The 23,690-nt window shown below is 44.7% G+C and overlaps 1 protein-coding gene across 2 annotated transcripts in view; it reads right to left on the bottom strand.

The window, feature by feature from the left end:
* Positions 1-931: 931 nt before the first annotated feature.
* Positions 932-23,690, bottom strand: part of ASTN1 (astrotactin 1) — a 320,149-nt gene continuing 297,390 nt past the window's right edge. For both annotated transcript variants that reach the window (XM_032291314.1, XM_032291313.1), the window contains exons 20-23: positions 22,583-22,718; positions 16,250-16,350; positions 8,738-8,921; positions 932-4,334 (exon numbers count right to left, since the gene is read on the bottom strand). In XM_032291314.1, coding sequence (XP_032147205.1) covers positions 4,097-4,334; positions 8,738-8,921; positions 16,250-16,350; positions 22,583-22,718 — 659 coding nt within the window. In that variant the 3' untranslated portion in view covers positions 932-4,096. The remainder of the gene's footprint in view (positions 4,335-8,737; positions 8,922-16,249; positions 16,351-22,582; positions 22,719-23,690) is intronic.

The raw sequence follows: 23,690 nt of genomic DNA, 5'->3' as shown, positions 1-23,690 counted from the left end.
ACACTTTATATGGGAGGAGTGTCAAAAAATCTGTGGCCACATTTTAGAACTGCTACAGTCATCACCTTCTTTTAATTGCCCCTGCTTGAGCTGGGACTTGGATTCTGATCATTACTTCTCAAGAGGACCTATTAAACCCAGGCACTTAACATTTGATTATTGAAGAATTTAAATAGAATTACACATTTTGATGGCAGCTGAGATAACCTCCATTCAGAGTGGCACTGTAGAGAGAAAGAAAGAGATGGGAGGGATAACATGGAGAGAAATGCCAGATACAGCTGATGGGGAGGAAGGCAGCAAACCACACTGCCATGTATGTACCTATGCAACAATCTTGCATGTTCTTCACATGTACCCCAAAACCTAAAATGCAATAAAATATATTTTAAAAAATTAGTGCAAACATAAAAAAAAGAGAGATTACGTATTTGGGGTTACCTATCTTGAAGCATTTCATAAGTCAGTCTGTCTCAAACACCCCTACACAATGCAAGACAGGAATGAGTCTGGGAGGGCGTTTTGCAACATTTTTCTTAAATCAGCAAAGTAGGAATTTCAAGAGCTCTCATGGCATCCTGTACTCCTTTGTCATGGTTCTCCTCACCTCTTGGTGATAAGTTCAGTGCCTAATTTTCCCCAATGCTCTCTGATTGATAGAGAACAATCCTGTAACTGCTGCATCATGCAGAGGGTCTGGAATGTAGCAGAGTTGTGCAACAAATACATTTCACTGGCTACTTATTTGGAGAAGGCTGTAGAGAGAAGATGGGACTCACTACTGTTTAATGATAAGTTTATAATTTGCTATGAAATATTTAATTTTTTTTTCTGGTTAGAATGATGACTATAAGGCCCATATGTTTGGAATCTGAAGTGTAACCAGGTCAGATTATTGAAAGACACAAGATAACATCCACATACCCAACACTTACTAATAGCTTTGTTTTATTATTCAGTTAATTATTTCATCTTTTATAATCATACAATAATTCTCTTTTAAACAACGCTGTTATACCTGAAGATGGTCATATTATATTCTTTCTTCCTTCTACGGTAGTAAAGTGTTTTTCTTCATACTCAGTTTTTTAATAGAACATTTGAATATCAAGAAGTGTAGTTAACTAAAAAATAATGAACTGACCAAACTCCATGAAAAATGATTGCACACTCAATTAAAAGTCTAATGCTATTACAGTGGTTCATGTACATTCAAGAGAGAATCCCAGAGGTCTTGGGGACACGGGAGCTGGGAGAATGTTGGTGGGATATAAGCACCTCCCTTAATACCTGTTTGGCAGCTTGAAAAGTTGAGGTTGAATACTGGTCCAGTACCATCACCCTTTCTAGCCAGAATGGGTTCCTTCAGGCAAGCTTCGGGAAAAGTCAGCAGGTTGAGATTAATAGTGTCTTCCCGGGTGAAAAATCCTCCAGCCAATTGTACTACCATCCTAAGACTTTCCCCTGCCCCGTTCGTATTGGCCTTTTTAACTTGAATGTAAGGGGGTGCCAGCCATAGGAGTTGTGTGCATTGTGTGTGTGTGTGCACATACATACACGCATTCAGTGAGGAGAACTCAAGGGGAAACTGGAGGAAGAAAGTCTTGGGGAAAGGGGGCAAAAAAGGAGGGTCACAGAAAGAAGTAAAAGACAAAAAAGGTAGAGGAACTTGGGAGATCGGGGGAAAGAGACAGGAAAATAGTAATAAAAACAGAAGGACAGGCGCAGAGGAGTGACCCTGATACCTGCCCCACCCTCTCCCTGTCCTGTCAACTCCCACGTCATCCAGTTCTCGGCAGGAAGGCATTGGCAGCCTCACCCTCCTTGCACTCAAGCTTAAGACACCGTGTTCTGCACAGATGTGAATAGAAGGTTGGCAACACAGTAGCAGCAAAGAGATACGCTGGCCCCTGTCAGACTGGCATGTCGCATCTTCTCTGGCGATGGTGAGATATTTGCCCTTTGAGGCACTTTAACTGAGGCTCCAGCATTTTCCACAGGTGGGACAGACAATTTTTCTGCTGATCTTTGCTTTGGAATTAGGGGAATCTCTGAGGCAGGTGCATTAGAGAGTTTGAAATAAATCAGTGTTTCTCTGGAAAGAAGCAGAGAGGAGAATGAAAGCATCCTGTGCTTTATCTCAGCCTCATCACAGGCGTCCTTCCCAGTCATGAGGGTGGAGAGGAGGGCTGTGTGTGGTGGAACGGGGGATCCCAAGGGTGCTCTGGCTCCAAAGGCTAAGGGTGCACTTTGGCCCCTCCTCCTTCCACTGCACAGAGGACACGTCCATGCCACAGATGCTTGGGAAAGGTAAACTCTCTGGGCAGGTGTCCTGTGGGGCTGAGAGCTGGCATGGTTGTGTGCCAGATGATACTGAAAACAGAACTGAGTATCCCAGGGTAGCTAAGATCCTGCATCCTGGAGGCCAACAGCCTGAACTCACGCTGAAACAGCGTGAGTTACAGTGCATGAGGGATTTGGGGCAAGCTGTATAACCTCTTTGCCTCGTCTTCCCCAACACTAAAATGGAGACGAGAATAGCACTTTCCTCAGGAGTTGCTATGAGAATTCAGTGATACCTAAAGTGCTTAGAGCAGTGCCTGGCATACAGCAAGCACTGAATAAATGTTATCTGTTATTATTACTATTTAGAAAAAAACCAATATAGCGCAATGACTTGCCTTATAGGTCCTGCACTGCTTTCGTGACATTTCTCGTGTGTTTCCAAATGAGGAGCCCTGGTCAAAGGCATGGTGGCTGAGTGTGCATTCAGGCCACTGAGGCGTGTGGGACAGCCAAGGCCACCGCCAGTCGACACAGCCTCGCCAGGCTCTTTCTGAAAGGATGGGCTTTCTGTTGCCTGGGCCACTATTCATAACCATGCCAATGCTTGGGCAGTGGGATGGAAACAACACTGTAGCTCCTCCTGCAATTAGGGGTGCTTACCTACACAGAATCCCAGTGACCAGATGGACAGTGACCACGGTGGAATCCTCCTGCTTATGGTCATTGGAGAAACAATTTGCAAAACTAGCAACACAAGGAGATTTAGCAAGATGGGGAATGAACAGAAGTTTTTGTGATCAATAATAGCTTTAGTTCACTGTAACACTGAAATGAAAGTATCCATCCTTCCTGGACCCGATCAGACCTCTGCCAAGCCTTATCTGTCCAGGGTAAGAGGTTTGGGGGTTAAAGATAATCCAGGCACATCTATATATATTGGTGGTCTGGAGAAGTCCATCCAAAGGAAGCATGGTTTTTAAAAAAAAAACAATAAACTCCACGTCTCTTCTAGAATGTGGACTGCTAACTAGTCTCCCAGGTAAACTTTTTTGAAGATGCATTTGACAGATGGCATCTTGTCCCCTCTCAAAGATCATGTTGTTCAGAGGAGGGGACAGGGATTTGACAGAGAGAGATTTAATCCCAGTCCTGGCTTAATATAAGGAAAGATCTCGAAACCCAAGTGGCCCACTGGGGCCTATAACGAAAGATGGGCTCACCTTTGGGGTACGGAAATCGTGATGGGAAGGCCTGGGAGGAAAACCAGGAGGCACAGACAAGGGTCACCTTCTCCACTTTTCTAATTGTCCTCTGTGAGCAGGGCCAAGGCTCCCAGAGTGAGATGCTTCCCGAGGAATGTTTGAAGGTGGGGACTGAGGCAGGCCTAATAATGTTCTGGCCTCACCTCTGTCCCCAGTTGCAACAGGTTTAGGAACTCAGTGAGCACAGGGTGCCTACTTAATAGACTTTTCACGGGGAGCATGGCAGAGTTCTTGAGCATTTTTGTAAACTTCTAAGGGAAGAAAAAATGAATGGACCAAATCAATGGCAAAGCAAACCCCAAAGTAATCCTTTAAAGAAATATGGCGCTGCATGAAGCCACTAGCTGGCAGATTTCCCAGTCATGCAGATGGAGAACATCATACTGAAGAAGTTCTTCAAGGAGCAAGGATCACTTTCTCCCTGGTTTCAATGTTGCCGTGGAGGTTTTAATGTTCCATTAAAAAATATTAAAAATCCACAAACCAACTCAGATGGATCCCTCCTCTTTCCCGTTTCATTCTGGCAGCAGCTCGCTGGCCTTATGGTGTTAGATCTCTTTGCTGTCCCCATAGTCATTGTAGGGGATGCTCAGGGTCTGCTCCTCACACGTCTTCCTGAGGTCCCGGCTGAGCTCCGCCCAGTCAAGTCCATAGGGTTTGATCTCGCTGTAGCGGCAGCCCAGGTACTTGAGTGAGCTGCGCCGCAAGCTTATCTTGGGCTCCTGAAGGAGTCCATTGCACCAACTGCTGAGGTCCCCAAGCTGGGAAAGGATGAGACCAGCTTTCCTATGGATCAAGCACAGAGGTTACGTAAGTTAGAAAGAAGAGAGAGTCTGGATGAGCACAGCTACTGTTAGTGTGAGACTCTAAACTTCAAGTGGGCAGAGTGAGGTGTGTTTTGCTCCCTATTTTATCTTTGGCACTTAAAACAGTGAGTCCTCCATAAATATCTGCCCAGCCAATGAATGAATGAATGAATGAATGGGATAAATGTTCAAAGTGAGCAAGCACCAAAAAGAAACAGACAAAAATGCAGTCAGGAAAAATAAAGAAGACAAAATAAATAATATTTTAGTGGAAATGCATGCCTTTAAAAACCTCATAGAGTTGGTAGGTTTGAAAGAGAAATCAAGTTTCTTTAAAGCTAGTCATTTATCATCACTAAATGACAAATAATGTGCTTGACTGGGTATTTCCCTTTCCAAGGCCGCTTCTGAACTGGCAGAAGCAGCCATTACGTTGAACTGAAAAGGATATTAGATGTGACCAATTATGCCTGGATGGAAGTAGCTGTAGTATGACAAAGGCAAGGACAGTAACGCCCTCAGTTCATGTTGACACAGGATTATCCTTTGGGAAAATGCAGATTGTCAGTTACACACGTCACCTAATTAACCTCCAGGTGAGCTCATGCTCCATTTCTCCACCTGCCTCAGAAAGTCAGGAGGCCATTATCATTGTCACTTAGCCCCAGTCAAAGGAGAGGGAAAACAAAGAAGGTGATGAAGGTCACCTGGGCCAGTGCAGATTCCTGAGAGAGAAGGAGAGAGAAGAGCAACGTGCCCCAAGTTGCACTCACTGGAAAGGAGTGTTCCCTCTGGGCCAGAAGCACAGAGTGTGAGAGCCTCCGGCATCTGGCTTGGGGGAAAGGACAGCAACACCATGTCACTGGTACAGCCCCTTCTTCCTGGCACCCATTTCTGGTGTCATAGATAAGGAAAGCGTAGAGCCAGTGCTCAGACCTCACTGGATTTGACTCTGAATACAGGATGAGTGAAAGATCAGGATCCCCTCATTCAGTTGCGTTTTTCTTGTTCTTTAAAAATGAGACCTATGAAGTAAGATAACCAGAGACCCACAAAGGAAGATACTCTTATTTGAACAAGCTCTTTTTACCTGGAAAACAAGACAAAGACTACTGATTTGGGAAACTCAACATTATTTGCAGCATTTATTGACTGCTAGTCTAACTCCCCTATGTAGAACCACTCTTTTCTAGTTTCATCAGCAATTTGTATTAGTCTGTTTCCACACTGCTGAGAAAGACATACTTGAGACTGGGAAATTTACAAAAGAAAGAGGTTTAATTGAACTTACAGTACAACGTGGCTGGGGAGGCCTCACAATCATGGCAGAAGGTGAAAGACATGCCTCACATGGTGGCGATGAAAAGAGAGCTTTTGCAAAGAGACTCCCATTTTTAAAACCATTAGATCTCATAAGACTTATTCACTATTACGGGAAAGACCTGCCCCCATGATTCAATTACCTCCCACCAGGTCCCTCCCACCACACGTGAGAATTCAAGATGAGATCTGGGTGGGGACACAGCCAAACCATATCACAGTTCCTTCCAGAATCTGAAATTGCATTCACCTTAGACAGCGGTTTCAAAGAACAATAGCCACATTTATTTCATTTCTCTTCTTCTGTCCTGGCAATGAGCATCGCCAAGGGATGACCTCCCTGCATTTCTAAAGAATGAGCTGGGAGAAGGGTGGAGATTTCCACTGGAGGAAGGGTTTGAGCTTCAGCAGCAAAGTCAAAGACTAAGAGTGGAGTCAAGTCATGGGAGGGACAGTCATATTTTCTCCAACTTCAATGGTGGGTCAGAAGAAATCAAACAAACACTCTGCCTGCCGACTAAGTCATCTTGAGTGGATGATCTGTACTTTCCCTATCAGCCTCTGCAGTTTGGCCAAGTAAGTTTTCCAAAAGCTGTCATCGACAAGAACTTTGGTGACCCTTCCTCTCAATGTATCCTACTATATGCCATTAGTTGTTGACAAGTTCATAGGAGGTGGAGAAAGGGGGAGTGGGGGAAGAGTGAGAGACAACATCAGCATCATCTTCAAGAAATGAACAAAGGAACACCTCCTATCATCCTTCTGAGAGAATGAATTTAGCTCCTCCAGTCTTTGCTGCTGCTTTCAGTGCTCACTTTAAATAATAATAAATTTGGTATTGCCATTTACCATTTTGGAGCCTGTGACTTTCTTTCTTATTAGTGGTAGAACCAGTGTTTTTCTCAAACTATTTTCAACCCTCAGCTCAATCTGGAGGGCTCACAGAGTTTTAATGGAGTTGGACTGTGGTGAACAGAGGGAATCCTCCGTTTGCTCAGAGGAAGTGAATAGCCATAGACCCCCTCCTACTCATCTTCACAACTAACCCCAAAGTGGGTTGATGATATATTTCTAAGAGGATTTTTCCTTTCCTGTGGTTCTCTCTGAGATCCATGTCACTAAAAAGCCAAATTTTATTTCCTGTGGACTAATGAAAACTACACAATGTTTTCTAATATATAGCCATGAAAGACTAGTATTACACATGAAAGAGCCCCTTGGGAGGAGAGTGTGCAGTCAGCAGTGGCCTTACTACAACAAGATCTACATTTCTTCCTCTGCTCATTTTCATCATTAACCAATTTTCCTTCTGACTCTTGAGTCACAAGAGAGAAATTTTAAAAGCACTCCAAATGCCCTTAGAAATCAAGATGACATATGCAATGTTAGTACGTTTCAAATTGTGACATTTATGTTCCCTGACAAAGAACTGTATATATACACTCAATAAATGTCAGAAGAGAGAAGGGAAGGAAGAAGAGGGGAGAGAGAAGCAGAGAGGAGAGAGAAGCAGAGAGGAAAGGAGGGGTGAGGAGGTAGAGGGAGTGGGGAGGAGAGGAGAGAGAGAATGGGGTTGATATTAGGGATGAGTAAGAATAACGTCAGAACAAAGACAGGGTATGAAGAGAAGAGGACATTTCTCAACATGTATCCACTTTCTAACCCACAGTTTGTCTCTTACCAAAACTGAGACAAGACAAATTAAAAATCCCTTACATTTTTTTCCCTCTGGTCTATAGCGGTGGCTCTGTTTACCCAAGAACTATCACCCTTTATAAACAGGAAATTATTTGCAAATTGTAGAAAAATTGTGCCAGATCTTAGACATGAAATCATTTCATTTCAGGAGATAAACCTAATTTTCCTCTTTCCTTCAAATGTAGGAAAATAGAATGTCCTTATTGATAGTCTTCTCAGAAAGTTTATAACTGCAAGTCACAGCAAGCCAAATGAGGCTAATTCTCTCTCCGGTTTGGTCAGAGGTCAGGTGGATGGAATGACTTTTGGGTGCCACTTTCATTCTGCCCTGTTAGCTAGAGTGAAAGAATTCTTTAAAGCCTAGAGGCTTCTATAGTGTTGATTTTCTTCAATTCCTTCCTTCCTCTCTTCTCTCCTCCCTTCCCTCCTTCCTTCCTTCTTCCTTTTTTCCTCCTTCCTTCCTTCCCTCCCTCCTTCCTTTCTTCCCACTTCATTTGTTTTCTTCTTCATTTTCTTTCTCATTAATTATTTTTCCTATTCTCACAGGCCTTCCCCTATTTTTATTTTTTCTTCACAAGCACCTAAATAATTTGGTGACATACATGGTACCAACATTCCATATGAAAATCATTTTTATCATATCTATCAAAAAATTTCCGGAAAGTCTTTTCTTTCCAGGAAAATCTGTTTTCTCAAGGCAGCAATATACAGTTATGATGAACACAACAAAGGAAAAGTGATACATCTGCACATTCTTCTCATTTCTTACTTTCCAAGCACTTTATTCTGTCTCTGCAGCCTAAAAGCAGTGGGTGGGGAGTACTAGGCAGTTGTGGTCTTAGGACCAAGAAAAGTCAGCAAACACTATGAGACCCTAGCTCTGGCCAAGACTGACATCAGGATGGGTCTTTGGTTACTCTCACGTTGCATTTCAAGAGATGTGGAATTTAACTCAAAATAAGTATTTGCAATACATATAACATATGAAAAACCTAAATGCAAAAAAATATTTTTGGATAACCTCTTGAATAAAATTCCAAATTATCTTTCACAAGACCTTGCTTTGGGCTCTTGGAGTTTTAGGGTTTGGAATGTTATGTCAATATGATAAAGAGGAGGGTAAAACAGATCGAGAGCAAAATTTGTTTCACAGTTCTGCAAAAGCATTCATGGCTGGGCTACGTAAATAGAGCTTATCCAAAACTAATCTGCATGAGCTGAACTGTCTTAAATTAGGGGACTGACTTTTCCGAGTGCCTAAGCTTATCTAGGAAATCTCTGCGACTTCATGAACACAGTATTACAGCATAAGAAGTTCAAAATTTCAAGAAGTCTTTAAAAGAGTTGAGGCGGTTTATTGGTTACCTGGGACCTAGCTCATCCTCACATCGCCAGGTGAATTCCCCAAAGCTCTCATAGTGCTGGTTATAGTGGTAGAGGACCCGATGTAAGGTGGGGGAACCCAGATCCAGGAGGGTATTATAGGCGGTCTGCTGCTCCTTCCCACTGGTGTAGCCATTGAAGAGATTGTAGATCTTGTCTGCTATTTCTGGAAGGAAGAAAAGGAAAATAAGTTCATATCTATCTATGTAAATATATATGATAATGTATATATACATATATATGATCTGTATCATATATATATAGACATGTAGATCATATATAATATATATAACATGCATATATATCATATAGTATATACATACACATACGTGTCGATTTGAATGTATAGGGGTATATATACATATATGCATGTTTACTTATATGCATATGAGTATGCTATAACTGAAAGAACGCTGAACCCAAGGCCTGAAGAAAGTGATTTGAGTAACTCACTTTGCGTCTGCCCCACCAGGCTTCAGTTTTCTAATCTATGAAACGAAAGCCTTTGACTAGAATACCTCTAAGGCCTGTTTCAGTTACAATATTCTTTGCTTCACTCAGGTTTCCTAAAAATACCTAGCTTGAGGGAAAATATATTAACACTTTTTTGGCAAGTGCAATCCCAGGGAAGTAGGAGTGAAGATAAGGGGAAATGAAGCAAGAAAGAAGAGAGAGAAATGTAAGGGAGAGCATGAAGGAGCTGGCCACACCTTCCCGATGAGCTGATTGCTTACATTTTGCAGCAGATGATGTATGGACTACCGGATCTCCCCAAGGTCATCCAGGTGTAGAAGGAAAAATTTTATCTCCAGCTTCCATGCATGACTGGTCTGAGTGTGCTCCCATGAGGCATTAACAACCCTGCACTTCTAGCTGGTATATGCTTGAATACCAGGGGTCCTGCCAAAGCAGCAGGGTGGCCCTGGCAGCTGGTGGTGGGCTTCGGCTCAGGGATGAAGTGAGGCACTGTCAGGCGGTGCTTGCAAGTGACAGGAAGAGCCTGGAGTGGCCTCATGACCGTGGAGAAGCAGAACTTTTGTTAGGACCACCTAGACCAGATACAAAGGCAGATCTGTGGAGACCCAGAAATGGCATCTAGTGTAAATGAGTCATCTTTCCATTTAATTTATGTCTCTGCTATTTCTTCCTCAAAGGCACAAATTGCTAAGTCTGAAGTTGGTGATGTGGCAAAGTGGAAATGATTTTGTATAGACTTGGCCTTTTGTTCTTACAGAGCTCAGAGTACTTCATCGTTAAATATTTCCTCCTTTAACGTGTCGGAGAGGAGATGTATTTACATTTTTCTCCCTAAACAGCTGGGAAACTCAGATCTAGAGAGCAATGCTTTGTCTTGGATGTGGTGTTAATTCTGGGGATGAAGCAATGGAGTCCACAGGTTCCCAAGCCATAGCTTGGCCAATGTGACCCTTGGTTAGCTCGCAGGTGTGGCAGCCTGATTCCCTGTCAAACTTCCGAGTGACTTCAGCACTGCTGGTCACGACAAAGTCATCCTTGTAGCAGTTTCCAGAGTTGAAATGAATAAAATCTACCTCTGTCTGCCCAGACACTGCAATTATTTCCTTACTTTTTTGTCTTGCCTGTTGCCTATGAGGACAGAAGCCAGATTTTATGCTCTCACTATGCTGAGTGGCTAGGACAAGGCCAACACAGTAGGTCCAAAAATGTTACCTGAATGAATACAACTCACACCTTTGGAAACAATTCAAGTTGACTTTGGGGAAGAGTTTCTCAGTGATCTCTCTCTATACCAGTTTACACCAATCCTGCCACATCCAGACTTACAGCCACCATATTTAGCTGCGTTGCAAATAACTTTAGTACAGAAATCCATTTAGATTTTCAGGTTGTTAAAAATTCTCATATTGTTAACAATGGAATCAAGAAATAAAGGGAACAGTGATTTAGAAAATAAATGTCTATGGTGTCTCTAGTTGTTTATCGAAGGCCTGTGATTGCCAAGAACTTCACACATGTGAATTCCAACACTTACACCACCACTGAAAGATGGATATGAATGTGCCTGTTTAGCAAACGAGAAGATTTGGAAAAAGGCCGCATTACCTGCCTGCTCAAGGTCATACTGCCAGCATGCAACGGAGTCAAAATTGAAAACGATGCCTATCTACTGTTGCTATTGTGTACCGATGCTTGGGAATCGGTGATGTTTAACCAAGTTAAGGTATAGGAAGCAGAGTCATGGAATGGAAAATCTGGGATGACTCTCTGTAGTCAAGGGCATTGCCCTGATTGAACCAGACGCCAAGAAAAGGGGAAATCCTCGTAGCTGTACGGGGGGCTGTCATTTCTAGAGTTGAGATAAGAAGCCCAGGGACTACCCTAAGAGCTGTGTTGTGTTCCATGGAAGGCAGGGAGCGCTTGCTGAGAAGAATGACCAGAGGGAGAAAAAATGCTGCTGATAAGACCAGAACTGAGATAGGCGGATTTGGGCTTCCTCTCCCACCGCCACACTGGTGCCAATCTGTTCTTACTTCTTCTGATGAGAAAGAACGAGCCCCCGCCAGGCACGGGCTGTGGCAATCTTTGCTGAGGAACAGCGATGGCTGAGGAGGTGCCTACCATTCTCCTAACCTAGTAGTCACACCCAGCTAGAGTAGGCTGAGGGCTCCCAGCTTTTGCAGCACATGAGATGAGACCAGTTTCCACCACCAATCTCCTAAAACCATGATATTCTAGCTCTTGGGCATGCTTAAAAGCCCACATCAGTAAGTGAGGTGCTGTCTTCAGAAAGATCTATGCTCCAGGCTCCTACAGCATGAATATTTCTGGCTTTTCCTATTTCCACAGAAAGAATTCAGAGAATTTATTCTGTTAGTCTTCATAGCACCTCAAGAATTCACTAACTCAAACAATGGAAAATAGTATAGGTATGTTTAGTTATAATTTTACTCAGTTGCAGGTTCACAGAAACCTTGAGTTATTCAGGACAGGTACCTGTCTTCTCTTTTCAGAAATACATAAGATGCAGGTGAAAATATGGCAAGGAGCCTGTCTACACAGCCTCATCACAAAAACATGACTAGGAAAGAACTGAAATCTCTCAGGCAACAGGATAAATTACCAGGGCTGAGAATGAGGCCCAGGCACCATGGCATCAAATGGAGTTGGGCCACACCAGCTGTGTGGCCTGGGACAAGTTACCTAACCTCTCTGGGTCTTAGTTTCTGTGTCTGTTTAATGATAGTTAATAATATATACCCTCCAAGATTCTTGTGAGAATAAAAGTGATATTAAATGTAAAAACTTAAAAAAAACCCACAATGTCTGGACATAGTGAGCTTATATTTATTCAGTTATTCAATAAAATTGTTTTTGAGTGCTTACTATGTGCCTGAGAGTTTCCTGTGTACTTGGGCAACGTCGGACAAAAATACTTACCCTATGGCACCTACAGTCTAGTGGTAGGAGACACTCAGGTAAGCAATAAACATAGTTAGTAAAATATAGTGTGTTAAAAAGTGGGAAAAAATAAACCATGAGGAAGTTCCTCCTCCCATAGCCCCTGTATTTCTTACTGCTGTGAAATCTATTCTCCGATAATTAAAAGGAGAACCAAAAGGATTTGGCAATGGATGGGATGCAGAGCATGAGAGCAGGCAGGGGACACTCCACTGTCCATCATGTCAGCCCCCAGCTCACAGTCCTCCAGGGCTTCCCACTCCAATCCCAGGCAGAGTCCAGTGCCCCATTCTGATGACCAGGCCCTGGGGGATCCTCCCCACAGACTCTTGGAGCTCCTCTCCTGCTCTTCTTCCTCCCAGTGTTCCTCCTTCCTCTTCTTCAAACATGAGCCAAGAATCTCTGTATCACTGCCCACCAATCTAGAAAGATCATCCCCTAGATTTCTGCACGACTTCCACCCTCACCTTCTTCCCAAGCCGCTCCAGTTAAAATTCTACCCTCTTCTGCACCTCCTACCCCACAGCCCTGCTTATTTATCTCCATAAAACACATCGCCATCTGAAATATTATACATGTGACTATTTGGTTGTTGTCGGTCACCCCTGCTAAGATATAAACTCCATGAGGCAGGAGGTTTGGCTCCTATTTCCTAGGACAGGTATTTAGTAAGGGCTTAATGTGTGTTGAATAACTTAATAACTTCATGAAATCAGATTATAAAATTCTTGAACACAGATTTTGATTCTAATGACTTTTGGCTGTAGCATCTAATAGCAGGGCTCAATAAACAGGTATGGAAGGAACAAATAAAGGAATGCACAAACATTTATGTCCACATCAGGAAGAGAGAATAGGCATCGGGGAGGAGTGGATGAGAACTAGCCTCACCTGGATGAAGTTTCATGAAGAATTCTCAGAAGGCCATGACCTGACCTAGAGTCTAGCAAAGAAGGTTGATCTTACCACTTACACAAGCTTGAACCTACGGGGGGAAGGCTGGTTTCAGCAAAACATTGGTAGAAACTTATTTCCACAGTGGCTTTAGTGTCATGATGCAGGAAAATTATTCAGAGAAAGTATCTAGTTTAGGGTAAATCTTCACATAAGGGATAAAGTCTGGCTTTTAGCTAGATAATGAGATGCTGAAGTCACGCTCCAGGTCACTTAAAAGGTAATTCCCATTTGTTATTGGATTTAAACTCAGACCTGACTGTGGCAAGATTATATTTATGATCACCATCTGGGTTTGAGGGAGACAAAGCATATATTTTGGTAGAACTGTTAGAACTGTATTAATTTGCAAGGATACCTTCAATTAGTCTAACTCAGAAGGATTTACCCTGCATAGGACACCTTCCTGGCTGAAGGATAACAGGCCCTGAGAGTGTTATTTTATTGTCTCAACACTAAATTGGTTCTCCTGCTCCCAGCTCATCTGCTGAGATTTCAGAAACTCTCTTTATTAAGAAGCACAAGCCGGCAGAGCACATCCTGATATACTCTGGAGGGCTTGGGCAGACCTGAAGGAGCCCTGCATGGAAAATTGTATAGTGGCTGCCCCCAGCAAACTTCCCTACGTGGGCCACTCTTTACTGTAGAAGTACTTTCTACCTAACCACCCCTGCAGGTAGCATCATGTTGCATCCCTTCCACTTGCTAATCACCTCCCTGATGTCCCACTACTCACTGCAGGCTGTGCTACCTGCAGACACCAGCTCACTCTCCAACACACCTTCTCACCACCTGCCTCTCTTTGGCTTACAGGAAGAAATCAGCAGACAATGAATTAAGGGTGCCATGGGTCCTCTCCAGACAGTCTCTCAATGCCAGACTCTGCTTGCCTCATCAGGGAATCGCAGAGACCTTCGAAAGTCACTCAATCTGTACCCTATAAGCCAGCAGCACTCACTCCAGAGGGTCTAGAAAGGGAGATTTTTAATATGTAACTTGAAAGGCTCACATTTTAGTGAGCCTTTTCTTCTTCACCACTATTTAGAGACAAGGGGAAGGTCTTCAGTCTTTGACACAATAACCCTCTAACCATTTGTAACATGAACAAAATGGGAATTGGGATAAAATAACAAGTATGAGTGCTGATTCTGCCAGATGCTTTGTGACCTTGATCACTTTGCTGACTCTGCTCTGAATCTCAATTGCTGCATCTATAACATGGGGGTATTGTGTCATTCATTCAGTAAATATTTTTACTGAATAATTATTATGTGCCAAGCACTGGGTGTTTTTTTTTTTTTCCTATTTTAAATTAATTCACTTAATTTTCACTAGAACCTCATTAGCTAGGGTACTATCTGCCCCATCCCCATTTTACAGATGAGTAAACTGAGGCATGCAGTGAAGTAACCTGTTGAAGATCAGGCAGTCAGATGGGAAGCAGGAATTTGGACCTGGGATGCTGATTCCAGGTTCTCTGCAATTAGTCAACCATGCTGCCTCCCAGGTGTTAGTGACCTAAGAGTGGGCAAAACAGACTGGGCTTCTCCTCTCATGGAGCTCACTGTCTAGTGAGGGAGACGGGCATTGAACACATCATTATAATAATAAATTATGATGAATGTTCTGAAGGAATGAAACGTGGTGCTGTGAGGATGCTTCATTATGGCCCCTGGCCCCTTCTTCCCTGAAGAAAAGACACCTGATCTGAAATTTGCAGACTAAGAGGAGTTCATCAGTTGACAGGGTAAGAGAATTCTAGGTAATGGGAGCAATGTGTGTAAAGACCTCATGGTAGAATGGAAACGGTTTTGAAATAACAGGAAGGCAGGGAGGCTGGAATGCAGACATTGGCTAAGGGAGGGGCTGAAGTGCTACAGAAGTGGGCTGGGGCCCCTCCATTTAGGTCCTAATGTACCTGTTTAATGTTTTTGTCACAAGAGCAATGGCAATACATTAAAGAGTTTTAAGAGGGGCCCGTGAGATGATCAGATGTCTGTGTTGGAAATAGCCCTACCTTTAACATGCTATTCAGATTAAAGGTGAAGATCTTTTCAGACATACAGTGCTACAATATTAGTGGTTTTAATTAATGTGAATCTAGGACACTCTTTCCCCTGTGATTTTTCGTCATCACAATGTCACCCCTTGGACATTCTGGGATCGTGTCCCTCCTGTCAAACTAATATACTTGGAGTCAGGAGCCATATATAAGGTGGTTTACGGGATATCAGCAAATCAGACTGAATACAATATTTCTCTTACTGAAACTTGCACAACCTAAAACTTCCAGCATCAATGTCTCTGTTGATATGCTAATGCTACCCGTTCAATACTACCATGTTAGTGGTTGATAAGATTACTTAAATTAGTGCTGGAGCCTTGTAGAAGTGGTGACCAGAATGAATAAAATTCCGGCTATAAATAGGGTGTAAAAACCTTAGAGCAGGGGATGGTGTCAAGACCAGCGCGGGATTGTCATGAGGAAAAGGTAGCTTTGTGCAATGGATGTTGACTGAAGACAAGCTTTTCTTAATTAACAGGGACTGATCCTGCGACACAGGAATCGTGGAGGCACAGTTACTTGTCAAAGAACTGGCCCATAATAACTTCAAAATATAGAATTAAATATTTTGAATATTTTTATGTGTCTTTGCTAGGGATGGGGGGGGATTTAGCAATTAACTCCAAATCTGCAGCCTTACTGTATATGTCAATTCAAAATAACCTTTCAGATGTTCAAAAACCTATAAACAGAAGAAGCCACCCCATCAGTATCTTGAGGCAGGAGTCACAGGTACTTCACTATGTACCTAAGCACCTGGCATATGGTCGTGTATGCTAGGGGGCTTCATCGGTGTCTCTTACGGGCTCCTTGACTTATGACTATGTGGAGTAATACGATATGATGATGACTTCTGCCAGCGGCTGAGGAGTATTTCTGGAAAGGTGACGCTCCAATACGGAGCCTTGAATTCTCCTTCCCTGCCGCACTCCAGGTTGTTCCATTTGACTCGCTTGGTCTCTCTTTCCTCATAGCAAGGGGTGGGGGGCACACCTGGGCATTCCTTGAAAAACCCTGCTAACTTCGATGCCTCTTACCTTGAGCTTTGACATCATCCACCACGGGGCACGGCGTCTTCACGATCACGTCGCTTGGCCTGGAGCGCCGTCCTGTGCTGTCCACTCCCCACAGCGTGAACCTGGCATGGAGTGGGAGGGCGTGGTTAGCAGAAGCAGTGCAGCTGGAGGCCAGCTCTCCATGATCCTGGCTCGTGGCCCAGCTCTGCCTGGATGGGCGGCTCTTGTCATCCGGGGTCACGTTTACTGCCACCATCCCAGGCAGAAAGATGCAGCCTAGAGCCTCTCACTGCTTCCTGGTGGGTCTTGGGTTGTCATTTGCTGTCTTGGGTGTATTATTTGGCAGAAAGCATCATGGCGTTAGCAATGCTTCTCAAAGTGGGGCCCCCAGGCCAGCAGGACCAGCATTACCTGGGAACCTGGGAGCGGCAGGCCCTAGCCTAGACCACTGAATCAGAAACTGTAGGGATGGGGATCAGACCTCTGTGCTTTCCCAAGCCTTCCAGGTGACTCTGGTTGCCCGTTAAACATTGACAACCACTCAGGGAAACAGTTTATATCTTTGGAAAAAGATGGTCAGAACTTGGGTCTGAAGCCACGTGGTTATAGAGAATGCCCGTGAAACAGAGATGATAATAAGACTACTTATAAACCACCGTGAGAATGACATAACAATGTACAGAAATACCTGAAAGATAACATGGTTCATAACACTGCATATATCATACGAGTTCTCTTCAGTTATGTCCCGCGCGCAGGCAGCATCTCTGCACAAAGGACTGGGGACAGTTTCCGTCTTTAAAGTGAGATGCCTATGGCTAGACACTTCATTCCCCACAAACAACTCACTCTGCTCCTCTGAGATGCTGCCCACTGTGGATCAGAAATCCAGAGTGGAAACATTGCCATCTTCATAACAGTGTGAAGACATGACTCTAAGAGCCCTTCTAGGAAGAAAATGAAAACGTGGCAATTAAAGACTGAACATAAGCCATCCCCTTGGGTGATGGAGCTGGATGGAGAGGAACAAGAGGAATTGTGGGTTCTGGGACTCCCACATGGGGTGAAGTTCCCCCTCATGCCCGTGTTTCCTCCATAGAGTGGCTACTGAGAAGGGAATCTGAATATCACCATGGCAATCAGCTCTGGTGTCTGTGCCAAGGGCCTCTGCTAACAAACCCAGTCAGTTTAAAGAAAATCATTAATGTTGCCTTTCTTGTCACTTTACTTTCTGCTGTGTCGTCATGGGAGGCTGTGTTTATTGGCAATTATTGATTTTCTTTCCCTTTGGCAGAGTTACAGGGAGGGAAAGGGGTGAAAAGGAGAGAGAGGCCCTGAGACAGAGCGGTCCAGTTAAATGTCAACTGGGCATGGAACAGATGTGCAGGTGAAGTAGAAAAGATACAGATATTGCCTAATGATTCTGCCAAGAAATATGTGTTTCTCTCAACAGAGAAAAGACAACCATGGTCCACCACTCCCTCCCCACAAAGACATCGGCAGAATGGTCAGTGTGAGAGTTGTGTGCGTCCTGATATGCCATTTGCCTTCCCTCTACCTTCAGATTCTCAGGCTGAATCACGGGGGTCTCACACAGGTGGGCTCCATACCACCTGAACACTGATCTGCTGAGACTCAGAATGTGATAAGCTGCCTGGATTCAGGACACAGCAGCGTGGGCCACACCTGCTGGCCTCCTGCAGGACTCCCTCCCCTCCGTGCTGTCAGACCAGGGCCAAGTGTGCAGCCCTTCGCTCCTCTCTGCAGCAAAGTGGCTCAATCCACTTCACGGGCCTCTGCCTCATCCCCTGTCCCTGAGTTCTGATAAATGGTCTTACCTAGTACTCAACCCCAGCCTGACCCTGATTCCAAACCCACAGTCTCCTTGCCATCCCTCCCCTCTAAGGTCAGAGGGGCTCCCTTGCACCCAACCCCTACAGCTTCCTGGTGGCAATGCCAGGCTGGCTTGACCCCCAGCAGTGGCACCATATGCCATATGCTGATGCTCATCAGCTGCTGGTACTGTTTCTAGAATTCTGAATGGGGCCACCAAACCCAGCAGCTGGCGTAAGTTACCAGCCCTGTGTAGAACCAGCTCTGTTCCTGGTTCATTCCCACAACCCAGTCTCAGGTCAGGCAGCAACTCCCTCCTCTGCCCACCTGCTCCAGACCACCTTGACCTCCCCTCTCAGGAAGGGGCCCACTGGTACCACTTGGCAGATTTCAGACTTATACCTTGTAGTCTGGGACTCCCACATGGGGTGAAGTTCCCCCTCATGCCCGTGTTTCCTCCATAGAGTGGCGAGTGAGAAAACCCCAGGATCAGCAATGTCCTATAAACCTCAGCAGAACTGCCCTCTAGGGGCCTGAACAAGTCCCCTTCTCCCACAGAGGTCCTGACACCAGGGCCCTTGTGTGTAGGAAGTCCGTCCCCTGCCCAGAGGTGGGGTAGCTTGACCCTTGTCGCAGACTGGTGCCCTGGGCCCAGTTCTGGCAGTCAAATCTCATCAGTGTCAGGAGATAGGAAGTCTTGTTCTCTCCCAGGCCGGTCCTCTTGGGTCCACGTGGTCATGGGGCTGGGGCATGGGCCTGACCTGGTCTCTGGTCCTCACAGTTGGCTCTCACTCTTCCTACAGGGCCTGCATGCCTAATTGTGTGTCTGGGTTCCCACGTCTAGGCCTCTCCCCTGGTTTCCATTGCTGAGGCCCCACTTGCCTAGTGCCCCATCCAATGTCACTCTGGCCCTGCTCTGCCTGTTCCTGTCTGACTTCCAGAGCCCTGAGCATGGCCCTGGGACTCGGGTCAGGGCTGCAGTCTGGCTATGTGCAGGTCTGGGCCGCGTGATGCCGCCTGTGATAATGGTAAGTAAAGGGCCACCTGCCCTAGACTGTCTCTGGCTGCTTTCCAGCCACTTTGTAGCCCACCATTCCTTAACCCTGGACCCTTAATTTCTAAGTGTCTGTGGACTATGATGAGAAGAATCCTAATTGGTTGTCAAATGGACCCCTTCTCTCTCAGTCTATCCCCACTGTTTCCCTCCCCAAACTTGCCCAAGCTCTTCCTGTGGCCTGTCTTGCTGTAAGTTTCAGCTAAACTCTATTGGATCCTGACCTGGGATGAAAACACTTGTCCTCCCGTGAATTCTCACATTACCGTGATGGGGCAATCGGTGCAAAATGTAGGTTCTCGAGCTCTTTCCATTTTTAGTGTGTATTTTATTTTTAATGTGAAGCAGGTATTAGAAAAGGAGATGCTTCACTTAACCTTCCAAGGAGGGACTGGCTTGACCGAAGAGCCATTCCCCGGTAGTGCAAAATCCCTCCGTCTTGGAGCGCCGCTGAAAGAGCAGTCCGTTTATTTTGCCATCATGGCCCAGGGAGCACTTCGCACATTTTGTGTGGAAATCGCATGCGCGGCCATCTCAGTTCGCCATTAGCATTATCGTTTCTACCACTAACACTCAGCACCCTCAGAGGGTTAGCTGGGATCACTGGGCCGAAAAGATAAGCCCTGCTTACAATCAGAGGGCTCATGTGTAAGTATATTTACTGCTTTGTCCAAAACTTCTGGGCTTCTTCCACTGCTGCCTGGCTGAAAACTGTTCAGCCCGTGGCTAGAGACTTGGTGATGACCCCGATGGAGGCCTGTGTACGTGTGTACCAACACAGAACAGCTTTGCCTCCAGAGCGGGGTCTTAAAAGGCCTGAAACTTGAAGTGAGTGGAGGACTGTAAGCCCCCTGCCAAGGACTGGCTGTCCTGTCTGCTGTTTTCCCGCTCTCCTTCTCCAGGCTTGTTGGTTTCTGCCCATGCCTCCGATTTGGCTCTCTTTCTTCTGAATTAGGTGTCTGCTGTCACATGTCCGGAAAGGGAGTCATTCTCCTGCGAGCATGCATCGTGATGATGGGGCAGGGGGTTGGAAGGCCCGTGAGTCACCTCTCTATCCTGGCCTCAGCTTCTTCATCTGTAAAATGAAGAATGCTGGACCAGATATACTCTAAGGTCTCTTTCAAGTAGGAGCTCTTCACTTGTACCATGGTTCCTTCCCAGAATAATGTTTTTAAGAGCATTAAATAAAATATACAGAGTGACAAAGGAAGCCAGCTAAGCAGAAATGCCGCTCCACCTCTGTGGATCCCAGGTGCAGAGCCAGCTCCTGCTTTAACATGAGGCAATGAGGTCACGCTCCGAGAGTCTCACAGTAACGCAGAGCAGCGGGGAGTAAGACGCAAGGCTTGCAGGCCCCACACAACTAGCTGTGTGATTCTGGGGCAGTTACTCCGTTTTCTTGCACCTGTTTCCTCAATTACAAAATGGGAACAATACCCCTAATTTCACAGAGTAAGAGAGGAGTCTGAGACTCTCAGTGTGAGGCACCCACGTATGTAGTCAGGACTCCATCAATGAAGGCTGCCCTCCTCCCAGTTTACAGAAAGAACACTTAGTTGGAGAAAGTTTAAGTGTCTTGCTTACAGCCATTCAGTGGTTAGGAACGAAACCAGACTTGCAGCCTATGTATTCTCAACTCTTAACCCAGGGCTCTGTCCCTATTCCAGGGGCTGAAGCGCAGCTCTCCTGGATCCTTCCCGGAGAGAAATGTCACCCCTGGCCGCCCACACGGCGCTCTTCTTGTGATCTGCAGCGCCACCTGGTGGAGGTTTGCTGTTTCTTCCTCAGCTCTATGCATTGGCTCCGATTTTTCAATGATCAGCGTTCATCGTTAAGTCCGCGTTTTATAAGATGTAGGAGGGGCATAACGGAAGATCACCAAAGACAGCTGGAGTGAGAAATGGTATTGCCTTGATCTCTTATCGGAAAAACAGCCAATCAGGCCAACACGAGGAAGGTCCCAGGGTGGGTAATGGCTGCACTCCTAATACCACCTTTTATACATAAGAACTTTGCTGTTCCTAATGAACAGTGTGACTACTGAGCCTTTATTATAAACGATAATTCAAGTTTCACTGAATTTGAGATGCCTTACAGCAGGTTAGGTGGTCTCCACTCCCAAATCCTTGTTCCTTTCACCCTCTCCCCTCCCATAAAGGGCCACAACTGCCCACCATCAAAAGAGCTGATGAGAATCACGGTATTGGTGGAGTCACCCAAAAAGTGCACCAACATGGTCTTAGTATCCTCATCTGTGTATACATATGTTGAAATCCTCCAGAATGCCATTCCTGCTTACGTACTTTACTTTCATCATGCATGGCCCACAGCGACACCATTTTTCCCTATATTGAAGACATTCAGCCTGAGCACTGAAGTTCATCTTGCAATCAACGCCACTCAAATTTCTAGTGCTTTTCATCTCTGAACTCTTTAACTGTGGAAATAGAAATAATTTACTGTGGAAACCTTGACTCTCTTCTCGTGACCTCCTCTGTAAACGGTTAAATGTTTTTCATCCTGCTGGGTCAGAAAGTCCCACAACAACATCACTATGAATTCTGCCTTAGCACCCAAATTTTTCCATCATGACTCAGATTCTATCACTATCTCTCCTTTTCTGGCATCTTTTACATCTCTGCGTCACAAACATTTTACAATTGTTCCCAGAGCACAGGGAGAAATGGCGAAGAGTTCACAGAAAGAATAGGGTCATTCCAAGTGCCATGATATAGTTTGCTGTATTTCTTTGAAGAAAAATGCTGCCCATTTCTAACCTCTATAAATTACTTCAGTGCCATCGGAGCTAGCTAGCTTTCTAAAGCAGAGTTATTGGTATTCTATGCCTTTCCTCAAAAATGACTCCTTGGACTTACAGCATTCTATCTTTCCAGTCTCACTTTCTTCCTTTCCCTTTTACTCACCGTCTGCCTCTGCCCTGCAGACCACTTACTACTCACCTTCGTGCTTCTCCACCTTTGCCTTTGCAGCTTCCTGAGCCTGGTGCACCTTTTCCAACATGACTGTCGGCTGAAATTCTACACAATGCAGTTCAGATGGCATCCACTCTAGTTAGAATTAATCGCTTCTTTCTTTTCCTCTTTTACAATTTTTTTTGTTTTTTGCTTTTTTATCTACAATTTATTTAATTATGCAGTAAGTTAAAGTTAGGTTTTTATATCTTTCCCCTCTGTGAGGCAAACTCCTCGAGGGACAGGACCATATTATCTTTCTAGATCTCTCCACTCCAGTGTCTAGGTGCTCGAGAAGGTCCTCTATAATGCCACCCGGGATAAGGCTTCAGAGACTCATAATCTTTTGCTGAGTCTCTAGAGGAACTCAAGTAGCAAAAAGAAACCAGTGAGAAACCTCAGGACACAATTGGGACTCACTTTGGGCACTGACTACCTCAATTGTTACGCTGTAAGCTTTTCTCTGCCAACCAACTACATGTGTGTGTTACTCACATGTAGATGGTGTCAGGTTCCAGGCATCGTATGATCAGGGAGATGGTGGTGAGCTGCTTGTCCGGCACCTGGGACGGCATGGCACAAGGAGACTTTGCTCCGGAGATGATGTCGTCGACAAAGCTCAGCACCGTTTCTGCCCAGAGGGGAAGGAATAGAAAAGGCATAAGAAACAATGACGGCCAAGCAATGGGGAGATAGAATCAACTCAAGGAGAACTTAACGTTCCAATTACTTGGTCCTCAATCTCTAGGTTAAGAAAGGAGACCTAGAAGAAATGGTCTTTTCTATTTCACATTTAATCAGTTGCTCAGAGACATTTGTCTAGAGTTAGTTCAGACACCGCTAGGGCAAGAGGTGCACAACCACATCTGAGAGCTCTTTTATAAAATGTTCTTGGCATGGACAGAGACAGCATTCTTGTCAATGGTCCCTGCCATACCTCAGCAATAACTGTGCACATCAGGCAAAGGACTCAGCTCTCTATGCCTGAAGGCAGCTGCCTATGTCTCTAGCCCTCAGTGGCAGGCTCACCAGAAGCTGTTTATTTTGAATCATATTGTTGATGCCATCATCCTGCTGGTGACCACACCTCATGCTTAAATTTTTGGGATTGTGTATGTTGACTTTTGGCTGCATGCAGATAGTGAAACACTAAGCAAGGAACATTTTTCATGGGGTGTTTCCATTCCATTAAGGCTTCCCTCTTCTAGCTGGACCTGAGAAAAGCAATTTGCTTCAGGAAAAGACATGGGCCAAACACATCCGTTCGCACATGCTTTTGCCTGGAGGGGGGTTATTAGCAAAGGAATTTTCTTTTTCTGTAATAATGGCAGGGGTTAGCAGAGAACTGTTTCTCAATTGTGGGCTAGGATAACTAGTGTGCTGTATTGTTGTTTCTTTTTTTGTTTTTTCTTGTTTTTTTTTTTTTTTTCTGTTTTTCTTCACATGTCCTTGAATTATGTATTGTTGTTTCTTTGTGAATGAAATGGACATCTCTTTTATAAACAAAACGAAAAGCAAAATCAAAACAAGGCTTTGTCAGATGCTCATCAGGCAAAAACTTTTTTTTTTTTTTTTTTTTGAGACAGAGTTTCACTCATGTTAC

Source organism: Sapajus apella, unplaced genomic scaffold (assembly GCF_009761245.1).
Source record: "Sapajus apella isolate SASKATOON/1434 unplaced genomic scaffold, GSC_monkey_1.0 scaffold25, whole genome shotgun sequence".
Classification (NCBI taxonomy): Eukaryota; Metazoa; Chordata; class Mammalia; order Primates; family Cebidae; genus Sapajus; species Sapajus apella.
The sequence above is the reverse complement of the archived record's forward strand: the minus strand, read 5'-3'. Positions and strand labels throughout refer to the sequence as shown.